The 15,050-nt window shown below is 34.0% G+C and overlaps 1 protein-coding gene across 27 annotated transcripts; it reads left to right on the top strand.

The window, feature by feature from the left end:
- The first annotated feature begins 6,727 nt into the window (after positions 1–6,727).
- On the top strand, positions 6,728–12,787 carry LOC113741756 (uncharacterized). 27 transcript variants are annotated; one of them, XR_011839403.1, is made up of 10 exons: positions 6,728–6,971; positions 7,107–7,149; positions 7,359–7,436; positions 7,642–7,689; positions 9,036–9,083; positions 9,829–9,894; positions 10,360–10,409; positions 11,325–11,445; positions 12,360–12,433; positions 12,573–12,787. XR_011839403.1 is itself a non-coding variant. In XM_072075822.1 (8 exons), exons 1-7 carry the CDS (start codon positions 6,844–6,846, stop codon positions 10,405–10,407), a joined length of 462 nt encoding a protein of 153 aa, XP_071931923.1. In that variant the 5' UTR covers positions 6,728–6,843; the 3' UTR covers positions 10,408–10,409; positions 12,573–12,787. The 27 variants fall into 27 exon arrangements, 2 of the variants coding, with proteins under 2 accessions (XP_071931923.1, XP_071931925.1); XR_011839408.1 differs by having other exon boundaries at positions 10,333–10,409; XR_011839400.1 differs by having other exon boundaries at positions 7,642–7,692; positions 11,328–11,445.
- The last annotated feature ends 2,263 nt before the right edge of the window (positions 12,788–15,050 follow it).

Genomic DNA, 15,050 nt, shown 5'->3' with positions numbered 1-15,050 from the left:
TGATTATGAACACAAATTCGAAAAAAGTTTTTTTTAAAAAAAAAGTTAGAACTTTCCACTGGATGTGAGCAAATTTACTGCAGTGTTAGTAACATTAGAAGAAGGACCAATCGATGAGCACAAAACAATCGTGCATCCAGGATACATACAATTCTCCAGTTTGTCGTTTCCCAGTATGAAAACATTTTCAGAGTCTCATTTCAGGGACGAATTTTACCAGTCAACACTGCTCCGGATTGCATCACCAACGGTCATAAAGCCACAGGTTAAACAACCCACCACTGAAGCCTAGCTTATGAGAAAGGAGTCAAGAAATCGAGATGACAAATGTCAATCTTCCTGGGAACTTTGAAGCGAGAAGAACTATATATAAGCCCAAACATACAATTGACCACTATATGATTTTTGGCAACTGCCATTGAGATTAAAATGCTCATTTTGATCGTTTGGGTCCAATTGGAAAAGATACACGCTGAGCAGCGCCTTGTGAAGCATCTATTCTTTGCTCTTGAGAAGGGTTTAGGTTTGGATCAGCAGCCTCTTCATCATCCTCTGTTTCCTCAACTGCTTCCTTGCTTTGTTTCTTTGTAATAGCAAATTGGTAGTTGGGACTGATTAGGGTATCCTGTTCAGGAGGAAGTGGAGTTCCAGGCCCGGCAATTGATTTTGGTAGCGGGGTCTTGTTTCTATTCCTAGCTAGCTCTAGTAGGACCCGAACAGTAATCAATACAAAATTGTTAATAAGTACAGTGCAAGGACACAAGACAATGCATGATATTTGCATGGCAGTTGGGAAGAGGGCTTTCCCTAATGTTACAATTTTAAATACTGCAACTTCACCTCAAAAACTCACATATCATTTTCCAGGTTCCATAAAAAGAATACATTGCTAATGACAATAAAACAAAAAACATTCAGACGAATCAACAACTCAATGAAGGAAAGCTAATAAAAGCAGCAAATTATAGGAAATTGACACTGCATCTTCAGCAGTGTGGTGCTTCTGAGCAATGGTTTAAACGCGAGGGCGTTGGACAGAGCGATCCATGTTCGCCCAACCGGGTGAAAGCCCTATGATATGGGGCGTAACCCCACAAATTTTGATTTTTTAAAAACATATAAAAGTATAAAATATGCAATAATATTACAAAATTACAATATTCATAAACATATATCTATATATAGATATATATATAGACACACACACACACTATATATATATAGACACGTACTTGATAAAATTAAGAAAAACTACAAAAATATTATTGTTGTCTAACAAGTAAAATCATAACATAACTCTAACCCATACATTCACCATCCATGTTAGCAAAAAATAAATAAATCTTAGAACAAATGAAAAGGGACAAAAATATAGGGAACAAAGTCTTGGATGGATGCTTCTACTTAGTATTTTCTCCAAACTCTCTCCATAGAGATGATAAATGGAACCATTCTTCAAGTTACTAAACAATAACAAGGACAGAAAACAAAGACAAGGAAGAAAAAATAGTAAAATAGAATTTCAAGCTTGCTTTTGTATTTTCAATTTAAATTTAATTTTCAGTAACAAGCTTGAATTATGTTTAATCTTATTTAATCTGAATTCAATCAGCTTTGATGGAGTGAATAAGCACAAAACTTGAAATTCTCAACAATTGATTAAAAATCCTCTCAGGGAAAAAGGAGGAGAGAAAATTACTACTGCTACTACCAGTAATAATGGCTATTAGGATAAAAACAGGGTTGTGGGTTAACCTAATGAAGAATATACCTCATGTGGAGGAGGCTGTGAGAAGCTAAAATTGACTTTGGACTGAATGGGAAGCTCAACATCATCAGGATCACAGATTTGCCAGCATGGTCTGAGTAAATTTTCAACCTCCTGCCTTCCCTCTTTTCCAAGACTGATCAACATTAAGTTTCAACCTTTTCTCAAGTGGCTTTACCATGTCCTAATAAATTTATTCGGTGTCTGAACACTAGTAGCCATCCCTCAAGTAGTGGTTTTGAAGTTTCTTTTATTGGTGCAAAAATAAATTTTTTCTGCTAAAGTACTTAATTCAAGGACTATGTGATAATTTTAAAATTTTAATAGATTGTAGATATGCTTATCGTGTGCCACTAAATATAAACAACCTTTGCACAATGATGCTATTTACCCTACTAAATGTACCTTTATTTAAAAAATTCTTAGAATCTACAATATTTATAGCTCTTCTTAAGGATGTCATGCTAATTATCAAGTCTAAAACCAAACTGATTAATACAGTCGAGAAACCAACCAACTAGTGATTTCAATTTTCTAGTCGGTCTAGGGAGGGAGATCCCCTAATTTGTGGGTCGCGGGCCTCCTATAATTATTACTGGTATATGAATGGGTTGCTATGACCCTTTTGTTTAAGTAGTAGGTTCTGAAAGCTGTACCATACATAATTGAAAATTCTTTTTAAAAGTAAACAGAGCTTCAAATCGAATAGCAAGAAAAGAGGAGATTTTCAATGCCAAATTCAAATCCAGTGCAAAAATGATTGATGAATTGGTACAGCATTCATCCCTAAACTGAGCTGATTTTGGGGGAAAAGAAAATTTCACTAAGCTGATTTTGGGGGCAAAATAAAACTTCACATGCACATGGAGGAGTTTTTGGGTTGCAATCAAAAGCAAGTACAATTAGTTGTTGGAGGAATTGGTAGAAAAGTGAAGATTTTGCATGCTGGTAGGCATCTATCTCACTAGAAGAAAGGGGAAGGAAGTTCTCCATCTGAAACCTAAACAACGAATAAAAATGATGATTAAGAGAGAATCTCATTAGGGCTAAGTGTTAGACTAACCTCTTGTTAATTTGGATGTTTCACTAACTAACAGGCCTAACATGACTTACACTAATTTGACTGGCTCCATTATCTTAATTAATCCAAAAAAAAAACCCATGTAATAAAAGTAGCCCAAAATAATCTACAACTATTTGCATTTGACCAGAAAATTATAAAGCAAATAATTTCAAGCATACAAAAATAATCCTAAATAGTTAGCAACTATTTAAAGAGCTAATTTTTATAAAATGACTCAATTGACCTTTCCCATCAATTAAGAAGCAAACAAAAGAAACAAATGAAATAATTAAATCATTGTTTCCAATTAGCCCCAAAATAGTAAGGAACTATTAAGCCTATGAATTTGGATACTAAGTCTCAAATAGACATTTCTCACTCCTTAAACCCCAAAATTGAAAAACTAAACTGTTTCCTCCAATAACACATTGACACTTGCCGTTCAATGGAGAACTTCAGGGTTCTCTTATCTAGTTGGCAGATAACTCTTTGATCATGCTATCTTTCGGATGCAAAGAGTAATTTTACTTAACAAATAAACTCGTTGAAACTTAAATAGTATTAACCAGTTAATATTATACAACCATTTGCACTTTTTTTTTCCTTCCCTCCTTTTTCGTTATCATACATCTCACCACTGTAACAAGCAATCAATCTCAAAAATGGAAACATTGTTAACAGTACAACAAGAACAACTACGAGTACACACATTCAGTACTAATACTAGCCATTTCGTAGTTTATTTCAATATTAATGATTTTTTTAAAATGTAAACAATGTTGACACTAACCATCCGGAACACCTGCTAGTACACACATTCAGGATCAGTATTAGCCACTTCATAGTTTATTTCAATTTTTGCGTTTTTCTCAAATTACAAGTTCTGCAATCCAGTTAAATGTGCCTCTAATTACTCCGATTCTAGTCTCCTTAATTAGTTCCTCAAAATTCTCTATATTTAATTGTTTAACACATTCACTTCTACCGATTACTGTAATACTTTGTCAACTTCTAAGACATATTTAAACATACTAGCAACCATATAATCCGGTTATTAACATATGTATATATATATATATATATGAATGTATGCATGTATATATGTATGTATATATAAAGAATTAATTTTTCCTACACTAACAGTATATGCACTATTAGTTTTGGATTAATGATAGTTATGAAAAATGTAAATTTGAAATCCAACTTTTGCACATGTATCATGGATCAAATAGTAGTAGTATATATATTATCCGCAAGATTTACTCATATATAAAATCCAATTATTTATTTTTTCCCTAACAATGTTCCTTCCTATGTGCTTTGCTGAATGCACCTTCCGCCTTAGTATTTTCCTCAATTAAACTTCCCCTGGCTCTTAAACTTCCCCCGTCCCCTTCTGTTTATTACCTTGTACCTATTCTTCACTATAATTCACATGTCCTACTTAATTACGTTCATTATTTTTTTTTCCTCCTACCACGGTTGGTATAATTAGTTTAAGACATTAATCGTTATCATTAATTTCCCTATCAACCCTTTTTTTTATCGACACTGTAAGTATTTGGGTCTCCACCCGACTAATTTCACAATGCCTGGGTAAGTTGGACCCAGCCATTGCCCAAGACGGTAACTACTGGGATTCAAACTCGAGACCTTGGAATAAGGATCCTAAACGAAACCAGTCCAGCTTCTTAGCTCGGGCAATTTCCCTATCCACCCTATTCATCAGAGGTAACAACCTCCGATTAAAAAAAAAAAAAAAACTACTACTAGCATAATCAACAACCAAGTACTGAGCTATTCCAAGCGAAGAGCTGAGCTATGTGGACCTGGCAGAAGCCTAGATCGCTTGTTTCTTGGCGTTGGCTCGGATGGTTTTGGGGTAACCTAATTAGGTTCCGATATCGTATATTCAAGTTACCTTTCTACCGCTTATATATTCTTGGAGGGCGGGATGCATAGGTGCAGGGAGATTAATCTGACAAAGTTGGGATACTCCCTATATGGAAAAAAAAAAAAAAAGCGTACTGACAAAATTTTCACTTTCAATCATGTCAATGGGCTTCCAATGTGGTCCTCACATTTTCTCTTAATAACCCGGGTCCTTGCCATATTCACCTGTACGGATTTTTTAGACATCCGGTAATCAATCTCCAACACGGGGCAGGACAAAACCCCCTGCATTTCCGTGTTTGGTTTCCCGTCTACATTCCATCCCTCCGTACACCTTTACCATTCCATTGGTATAGACCGCTGTACCAATCTTTGGAATTCTCGTTACATTGCTCGGATATAGTGCCCTGTTTAAATCGCGCTTAATGCACCACAAAGAAGTACTACAGTGCTTCCCTTCTTTCAAAAATTAAACAGTTCTATAATGTAATGGTGGTTCGCCTCTTAATGTCTATACGAGCCTCTTTGAATTCTCTTCTTCTGTAATTTCTTTTTTGCAAAATTTAAAAAAGTTCAGTAGTGCATTGACAGTTCACCTCCTAACATCTATACAAGTTCCTTTGAAATTCCCTTCTCTTATAGTGTAACTTGTTATAAGAGTAAGATGGATGGTTGCTGTTATTGAAATAAAAAAAGATGGTAACAAGCTGATCGTGCAATTGCAGGGGACAAATTTGTATGGTTGCGAGATGATGAATTTGAGCCACTGGACGACCTGTAGGTGCTGTCTGAATTTTTGTGATTGCGGGATGATGAATTTGAGCCACGGGACGACCTGTAGGTGCTGTCCTTATTCAGTTAAGCTACTAGCAACTTCCGTCAGTCTAGTTTTTGCACTAAAACTTCTGTTACGTGTCGATCCTTTATAGACTTTCGAGGCAAACAAGCTATCTGGACCGGATTAATGCCTCTTGATCGATTTTGGCACCACATTTTTCTTGTGCGATTTAGGCACTCTCGAACCCCATGCCTTAAGGCATAGCATCTCAGCCTGTTGATGCAACCACTAATTGGATCTGGTATGGTTTCCAAGTCCTCAAGGACAAAATCGCTTCGACACCATACAATGATAGAGGTAGTATTTCCTTGTGAGGAACTACTACCATCAAAAATTTGACACCTATATTATATCGTTCTATATATTGGAATTTCTTTTAAACATGCGATGCAGACTTGAGGATCTGCACAATAATTCAACCAAGCTGATCACGGGAAATGCTCTCCTGTATACACAGAAAGCAAAAATGTTAAAAACGAGCAAGCAAACAAAATTGAGATTAGTATGTTGATTAATTGTTTAAATTAACTTGAACATAAGTTCATTTCAAAAGGGGTTCGCGAGGCGAATCCTAAGACGAAGTGTTCCAATACTACTCCGAAGTGATCGGATAAGGTGAAAGTATTATCGGGGCGTACGCCCAGGTGCTTGGACGCGCCTCTGAAGTGGAATGTTAAAAGTGTATGCCCAAAAACTGTCTTAAAGAAAAGATTTAATTTCATCAATTAAGTTTTTAACTTTTTAATATGGGCAAATTATATTTTAGCTTCCTGTCATTTTCGCAAAAATCACATAACCCCCCCAAAATTTAAAAAGCTATACATAAATCCTCTGTGGTTTGGGTTGAAGTGTCAAATAGACAGAAAACACTCACCGTGACGATTCGTGGATTAAACACGCTTCAACAACTGGTAACAGTAAGAAACATTCCCATATGACTCTGACCATTTTATTGCACCCAATAAAGCCTAGATCTCTGCTCCTCATTAACATATCTAGTCTATGCGGGAATGGGGAAGTTTTCAATTGGGCTTCAATTGCTGACGTGGCTGGCTTCCATTGGATGATTGGTGGTCGTCCGGCCCGTGATTCTTTCCTCTTGATGGTTGTCCAGCCCGTTTGACAATTGGACAGGCGCCGAACTTGGTTATATCAACCAAGCATAGTACAAGAGACTGGGATTTACCAAAGATTCCTTTTCCGTGGTGTCAGGTGTGCACATGGCTCGAGAAAGAGAAACATCAGAGCTCAGACCAACGCCTTTTCTTCTCCTTTCTTTCGATGTCTGTCTCTTTCCCCCAAAAAGCTCTTCTTCCTCTCTTCTTGTTCCTGTTCGTCATCACCAACGGTGCCATTTTCCCTCTTTTATCCTTCATTTTTCCGATCGACAACAACGAAACCAAGATATGGTTGGTATTTTTTTTTGTTTCAAAATTTTCTTCTTCCTCCTCCTTTCTAGAGCTTCTCTAACCTTTTGTTTTTCCCCTTTTTTACGGGTTAGATTGTCTTATTTTTTTGCTGTCTGTGATGTTGCGATTTTGCAGGTACGAAATTTGGAGATTTTCTCTATCGTTCTCATGCTACTTTGTAAGTCTATCTTCCCTCTTGAAGCTGCTCCTTTTCCTATCTTATCCTTCATTTTCTCTGATCGACGACAACAATACCAAATATATGGTTGGGAATTTTTTGCTTCGCTTCAAAATTTATTTTTCCTTCTTTTTCTAGAGCTTCTCTAGCCTTATGTATTTTTTCCTTCTTTTTTAATTTCCTTTTTTTTTTCCTTTTGCAATGTTTAGATGTTGCAGTTACGAAATTTGCAGATTACCTCCATCATTCTCATGCTATTTTCTGAGCTTTTCCCCCCTTTTTTGAAGGTAGGTTTTATATGGTTATTTTCTAAAAGAAGAGTTATTTTTGCTGTTTCCTCCCCTTACTTTTGCCTGATTTCCATCTTTTCCGTCCGTGACTAAAAAACATTAAAATGCAGTTAACAAATTTGATTAAGTTATTTCTGGTGGATTTAAAAAGTTCCTTATCCATGTTTGATTATATAATTTGTATATTTTGGTGACGTTGCAGGTCCAAAAATTGGAATTTTCTTTGATTCTCTCAAAAACTACTAATAAGGTGGTATGGATCAACATATTCCCAACCTATTTTGCATAATATTGGTGAATGTTTTGAGCGAGCCTTCTTCTATTTGCGTATATGTGATTACAGTTTATACTCTGCTTTTCTTTATTTTTTTCTCTGCAAAAGAGATTGCTTTGGATTTTTTTGTTATTTATTTCTTGTTATGACATATTAGATGTAAGTTTCAATTTTGGTTATCATGAAGTGTTTATCCTCTTAGTTGTGTCTTGGAAAGTTTAAATTTATCATGTTTCCTTGAGCCTTTTAAACTTAAAATTGATCAATCCTCACTAGACGTTGGATTCATTTGTGCATTTCATAGGTCTCCACTTTTTGGGTCTTTTTGTACGTGGGGTTACTTCTTTCCCTTTTCCCCTTTTCTGTTTTAAAGTAATGTAATGATATAATCATGTTTAATTTATCAAATGTTTGACAAAATGTTAAAACTGTTAATTTGTTAAATAGCAACTAAAATTGGAAAAAAGTTGTCCCCTATAACCTATTTTCTTGATTTTCAACCGAAAGACTTTGTTCCTCTATCCATGAATTTCCTCTCTCTTCTCATGGTCTTCACTTACTGATAAAAAGGAGAAGCTTTATGTGCTTATATAATCTCTTCTTCTATTGTAGTTTTACAAAAGGAAAAATATCTGTTTTTAAATGCTAATCTCTTAGAGAGGTCTTCTATTTAAGATTTTTCCCCATGAGTACGAATGTGTAATCTTTGTCATGGTGCAGGTTTTTTACCCATAATATTTTGGTTGGTCTATTTATTTAGACAAAAGAAAAAGTGTGAGGTTGGATATTATATAGGTGCAATCTTCTGATGATTTTTTCCCTTCAGCCTTCTGTTTTATTAAAATACCAGATTTTGAACAAATATCATGAATCAGAAATGTCTATGCTCAATTATATATGGTAGAAACTGATATGTGAAAATCGGCTCTAATAATTTGAAATTCACTCCTTTAATTCATTAGTGAACAGTTTGTTAATAGTAGCCTTCCTACCTTTTTTCATGCAACTTATTTTAGACGGGTTTTCCTTCTGGGTTTATATTGTGTATGACATGTGTTTTTAGCAATTAGAGGATTATTTTTGACTAATTAATATGTTAACAGGTTACAAAAAATAAGTTAGAGTGGGACTAATTGGCAGTGGAGTGAGAGAAGTCTTAACATGGGAAAGAACAAGCATAAAAGGCATGTTAAAGATTTGTCAATTGACAGAGCAACTCTGTATGAACATTAACTAGATGCTGCCTAAGGTATATGTAATTTGGTGATAAAACACTACATTCTGCTGATTTATTTTGGTGGTTCTTGATTCTCATTTTGCAGAATTTAAGTAGTGAACTCTACCACAAATCCTTGAAAGATGCTGCTAAGGTATAATTTGTTCATTATCTTTCATTTGCTAATCACCGGATAACATTTTGTTCCATGTGTGTTTCTTGTATTAGGAACAAAAAGAGGTTTACTTGAAATATCACACCTAGATAACTAGTTATTACAAAAATGGCTGGTCTGTGTGTCTATCTATTTTTTGCATATGATGTTTTGATTTGGACTAAAGATTAAAATGTTTAGTCCAGATTATTATAGAACAATGGTGAAGTATGTGTATGTGTGTGTATAAAAGACTATTACATGTGGTGAGTTTATTCCTAGCATGTATTTAGAGACCATTAACAGGTATAAGAGGAAATTATGGCTGCATATTTGCTTAATGCAGCAGTTTTGCTAGAGAAGTTTAGCTTAGTTATACTTGGCTTAGTGCCTTTAGATCTCGACATATTGCTGTTGCTTGGGTAAATATTTTTGCTTTAGGAATCAGTGTTTTTTTATTGCCTTGAAGACTGCAGGTGTAAAAAACATTTACTCATGTTGATTTATTCACCAAGATTTATTTCTACCATTTTTTTGGGATGTCATTTACTTTATGATCATATAGAAGAGATTTTTATTATGGCTATAGCAAAACGTAGGGTAGCACAGGCGTGATGTGGACATGATTTGCTTCAAACAAGCAGATTTTGTTTGGGAAAAAATCATATGATTTGCTTTAGTATTTGTATTTAACATGTATTTGCATTATATAAGTTGACTTTTTTTTGAGATTTTAATATTTCAGGTTCCAATCTCGGTCCTTTATGTTTTGCATTGCTGGTCAAGCAGAACCACCCAAAAGAAACAAGAGGTCTAGCTGGTTGAAATTTATCATATGCGGAATTTGATAGTTTTCTTTGATGAAAAAATCTGGATTTGTTTTTTCTTTACCTTTTTTCGATTTTCAGTTGGCTTTTTCTTTAATTTTGGTTTCTTAATCAATTTGGATGTGAAACTTTGGAAATGCATTCAAATGTTTAGTGCTTAATGCCTATTTATGGTTTGGCAAACACAAGTTCTTTGCTTCCTGCTAATCCTCAGGCTTTGTTGCTATTGTTTTGCTTCGTATCCTTTATGCTCTAATATGTACCAAATGTTTATTACAAGATATTAAGATATGCAACAAAGGATTGGAGAAATTCTTTTCTCAAAGTGCACATTATTTAGACTCTATGTTTCTTTCCCTGGAAAAAAGTTTATCTAATTTGATTTTGACTTTTCTTTTTCCTAATTAATTTGTTTTTTTCAGCATTTGTTTGTTCTATATTATTGCTAGATAAAGGAACAAGGAAAAAGGAGGCTGCTTTTCTCCATTCAACCATGAAGGTGTGTTTTAATGTTTTTGTGTTCTCTTCATTTCCCCCATCCCTCCGTAGTAGTTTATTGTAAATTTTTTCTCACTTTGCCCTATTTATTGGTCTTGAAAAAAGTGGAGGATGATTGTTTGGGAAGGTTATCCTATTTCCTCTAGATTTAAAGTTAGTGGATTACCTATTTCATTTTTATTTTTTATGTTTTTCTCTTCTCGTATTTTTTGCATCATATTGAAGCATTCCCTGAAACTGCAAAATGGATTGTGGGAATAAAAAGATTAACCTCCAAGTGAAACTTCATATATAAGGGAATATCTGACTGTTTTGCTAGCAATACAAAATAAAAAACAATTGGTTGCGGCCAGATTATCTTTGCAATTTTTCCATTGGTGAGTGTTTAGTTGTAAAAAAACAAGACATATTGTAGTAATGTTGGAATCTTATTGATTTTGTGTTAGTATGACTAAATATAATGTATATTGATGATATCTTGGCAATGAATACTCTTTCTCGGCTCTATTTGATGAACCTCCTCTTGTTCCCATAATGATTCTATTGTTTGGTGATTTCTCAAATCATTTTCTTGGTTTTGTTCTTGTTCTAGCTTTTATTTGTTTAAGCTATTATGGGACATCCTTTTTGATCATTTTTTCCTCATAGTTGATGGCTACCAAAGCACATAGAAATAAGGTAATTTCTTCCTGACAAAAAAGAAAATGGTTATGACTTAAGATATGCATGTTAGTAATTGTACTTCTTGCTGCAATTTAATTTGTTTGATTGAAGCGTATATAAGGTTCCTAAGCAAGACACAAAGGGCATCATCCAGAAAGCTAATTCTTTTGACTCTTGAATCTTTGAATACCTGTGCATCGTGGCTATGGTAAAAACTTGGTTCTAAATTTCTTTTTTTTTCTTTTCAAAATAGAAGTAAGAAAATTGTGCCCAAGATAAAGGTGCAAAGGTGCAACTGTTTATGCATACGTGGTCTACTATGAGAGATAGGTAGCCAGCTATTTCACACTTTTGGATAGCAATTTATAACTCAAGTAAGTGAAATTAAATTCTTGGTCTCTTGTTTTCTTAGTTTTGTATCAATATGTTTGATTATGCCCACAATGTGCTACTTGCTTTAGTAAGATGTTTGGCGTGTTATGTAAATAAGTTTTTTAATCATTGACTTTAAAATTTTGGCTACTAAAATAAGCACAAAAATCAAGACGAGAAAATTCCTATGGTAGATTTAATATAAATTAGGAACTTAAGTGGCATGCCACTTTTGCTGTTTCATTGGAGCACAAGGACTTGACAATTTAGGAAGTGGTTTAACTAATTAAATGGCTGAAACGGTTTAAAAAATGTCTTTTTAAAAAAAGGTGAAACATGTTTAAATTGTAGCACTAAAGAAGTTGTCATTTTCTTTTTTATTGATTTTTTTATACAGTATGTATTATACAAAAAAAAAATTTGTCTTTCTTCTTTTCTCGAATTCAAGTAAGAACTTATATACAACCCATAAGTAATGACAAAAAGGTGCAGAATATTGGCTGATTAATATCTTGTCCTTTTTTGGGAGCACAAGTGGGAATGCAAAATTTGGTTTAAATCCATTTGACAAGTGTGCAGTTTCAAACCTTTAAACATGAGATACACAATTTTTATACTTAGTCTAACTCAGCCAAATAAATAGTTGTGTATCTACTTGGTGGTGTAGAGATGTTTTATTACATTTGATGAAACAAGAGTATGAAGCCTCCTTGGTGAGTTCTTACTTTATGTTATTTAAATAGTCAAGATTAGTTCAAAAAATAATATTGCAAGTTTTCTATTCTACAAGTTCCTGTATTCTTTTCTTTATGTCTCTACGTTTTATGAATTCCAAAGAAATTGAACTTCTTTCGTCTTTTGGTGATTTTAATTCCAAGATTCAAAAACATTTTTGAATAAGTTTCTACTGTTGTAGGAAAACAAGATTAAAGTGATAAAATTTGTTGGGTCAGTGGATGAATATTTTGGCCTCAAATGCCATTTTGAAAGGTATTGATACCTTTCTTTGTTGTTATCATGCACCCAAAATATTTCCATTATATATCTATTTCATTTGCTTTATCGTATCTCATTTGCTGTATCAACAAGGTTCTAAACTTGAGATAATGACTTGTTTATCTTATCACAGATTGGAAGCATATGCAGCTCTCCACTCCCGATTGTGTTTGAGTCTTGTATCTCTTAGTATTTACATTAAAAAAGGGAGTCTTCATGGGTGTTAGTAGTTGAGAGAAAAAGGGCATTTCATAGGCTTTTTGTATTTTTATAATTTATACCTTTTGGAACATTAAGTATATTGTACTGATACTGCTTTCTAATGGTAAAATCTGGTGGAGAAAGAAATCCAGTAAGTCCGTAACTTACAATTATACTTTTCGTTTTCTTTCTAGATGAGAGTCTATTTTCTCAAGTCTGCTTACATGGATCCACTTCACAGTTACAGTATCATCGAAAATTACTCTTGCTAATTGCTTTAGAAACTTTTGAATGGATAAATACGACACAGCTTTATCTAATTTTGAATGGGTGAATACAATATTTATGATTCAGCTTAATATAATTTGCAACAATTATGTACTTTGTATAACTGGAAAAACCTAAATAATTGGACAAACTTGAAATTTAATTATGTACCATGCATAACTGGGCAAACATGAAAAGTGTTCCCCTCCTAGTCTCTTTTCATCAACCGAAAGAGCTTTGAAGTTAGACTTTCCATTGAATGTTGGTGAAGGCAATACATTTAATGGAGAAACCAAACCAGAAAGCCTAGAACATATACATTGAGAAAAAATCAAAAGCGGTGGTGGCCGGAAAAGCTTTCGCTAGCAATAGTAAGACGTGTAATTTGCATCAGCAGGGCCGCAGCAGGGCCGTCATGAGTCAGCTTCAGCACCACAGGGGTGGCGGCCATGTAACCATCATAATTTCAAATAGGTTAGGCAAAGCCGCTTAGGCCACCACCCACCTCTCTCGTCTGTGCTGGATTTTAGATCTAACCAGACAATGACACAATTCCGATTATAATTCGAACAACATTGAAGCTGGCTTCTTTTCATTTTCTTTTCCTTTTTAAAGTAACCTTTCTCAAGTAGTGTACTTCGCAAGTTTGAGATCGGCTGTAATTTGGGCAAATTGCAATTAATAAGGTAGTGATGTCATATTGCTAAGTTTCGGTAGACCAGAATTTGGGCAGGAAGAATTACGTGTACCACCTGCATCTGCTTGCTTTCCCACAGCCCACCATCGGTTGGATTGGTAAGGTGGTGCCAACCCTCCATTTTTCCGTCCTTTTCATCATCCTCTCCTTCTTTACCTTCTACTGCTAGTACAGGTTGTCCCAAAGCAGCAAAATCTTAAATTAATCAACGCTTAAGCATTATAATCACTGATTTATTAAATTCCCAAAGCCTGACAGCTTCTATTCAAAATGCTCAAGTTCCATCTCATATGCTAAGCTGATGTCGAAAAACTTACCGGACACAACAATAGCTTTCGTGATACTCTTTCACAGCTACTTTTTGATCTTCAATGGTAGATCTATGGTTTTAATTTTCTGGATTAAATTTTCTCTCCTTCATTCTCGGTAATGTTTTTCTCTCTCTTTCTCACGACAAAGATGCAAGGGAAAATTAGAAAAATCTGACTTCATCTGCTTCCTTTTTGTATTTATATTAGGGTAATTTGGACATTTTGCCTACGAAACGTCACGGTGGGTGCTTTCCGTCTATTTGACACTTCAACCCAAACCACAGGGAGTTTATATATAACTTTTTGAATCATGGGGTGGTTATGTGGTTTTTACGAAAACCACATGAGGCTAAAATGTAATTTGCCCTTTTAATATTCAACTTTATTACTAATTTACTACCTTTTATATTGAGACATTGAATGAGTTAGATATGAATTTTTTTGTAATATAATATATGGTTAGGCAAAAAAGATAAAGGAAATGAGGTTGTTACCTGTAGATTAGATCCTGTGATAGGATGAAAATTTCAAAACCACCACCAACTATTGAAAGAAAAGTACCTAGTGTATATACACTAGATAAAGATGATGACATGGATGATATTGACTTTGATGAATAGTATCATTTTATTTGTCAGTTTATTTCTAATTATTGGTGTTATTCCTTGTTATGTATTATAAGCAATATGGTTGCTAATTTGGTATTTTATTTTTTATACTAGTTAAGTGTGTTTGTTGAAACAATTAACCTTTGAACTTTGTGTCTACTTCAATTTATGCATTTGTAATTTAAGTGCTTGATAATGTGGTGACTTTTGAATTGTGACTAGTTTGTTTTTAAGATTGAACTTTTTGTAATGTTACTTATTTTGCTTTTTGGTGCAGCTAATGTTAATATGCGTGTTTCTTAAATTATCAGTTGAAGTTATACAATAATAATTCTTTATTTGTACAAATTTTTTTAATTTTATCTAATTTTATTATATTTATTTATATCTTCAAATGACTTTTTAATAATATATATCATATTTATATATTTTTTTCAAAATAAAAATTTGCGGGGCTTATTCCTCGCGCCTTGGGCCTTTCGTGCCATTTGCAATGCCTTTGCCTTTTAAAACGTTGATTTCAATTG

The sequence above is a fragment of the Coffea arabica genome, chromosome 2c, assembly GCF_036785885.1.
Source record: "Coffea arabica cultivar ET-39 chromosome 2c, Coffea Arabica ET-39 HiFi, whole genome shotgun sequence".
Lineage (NCBI taxonomy): Eukaryota > Viridiplantae > Streptophyta > Magnoliopsida > Gentianales > Rubiaceae > Coffea > Coffea arabica.
The sequence above is the reverse complement of the archived record's forward strand: the minus strand, read 5'-3'. Positions and strand labels throughout refer to the sequence as shown.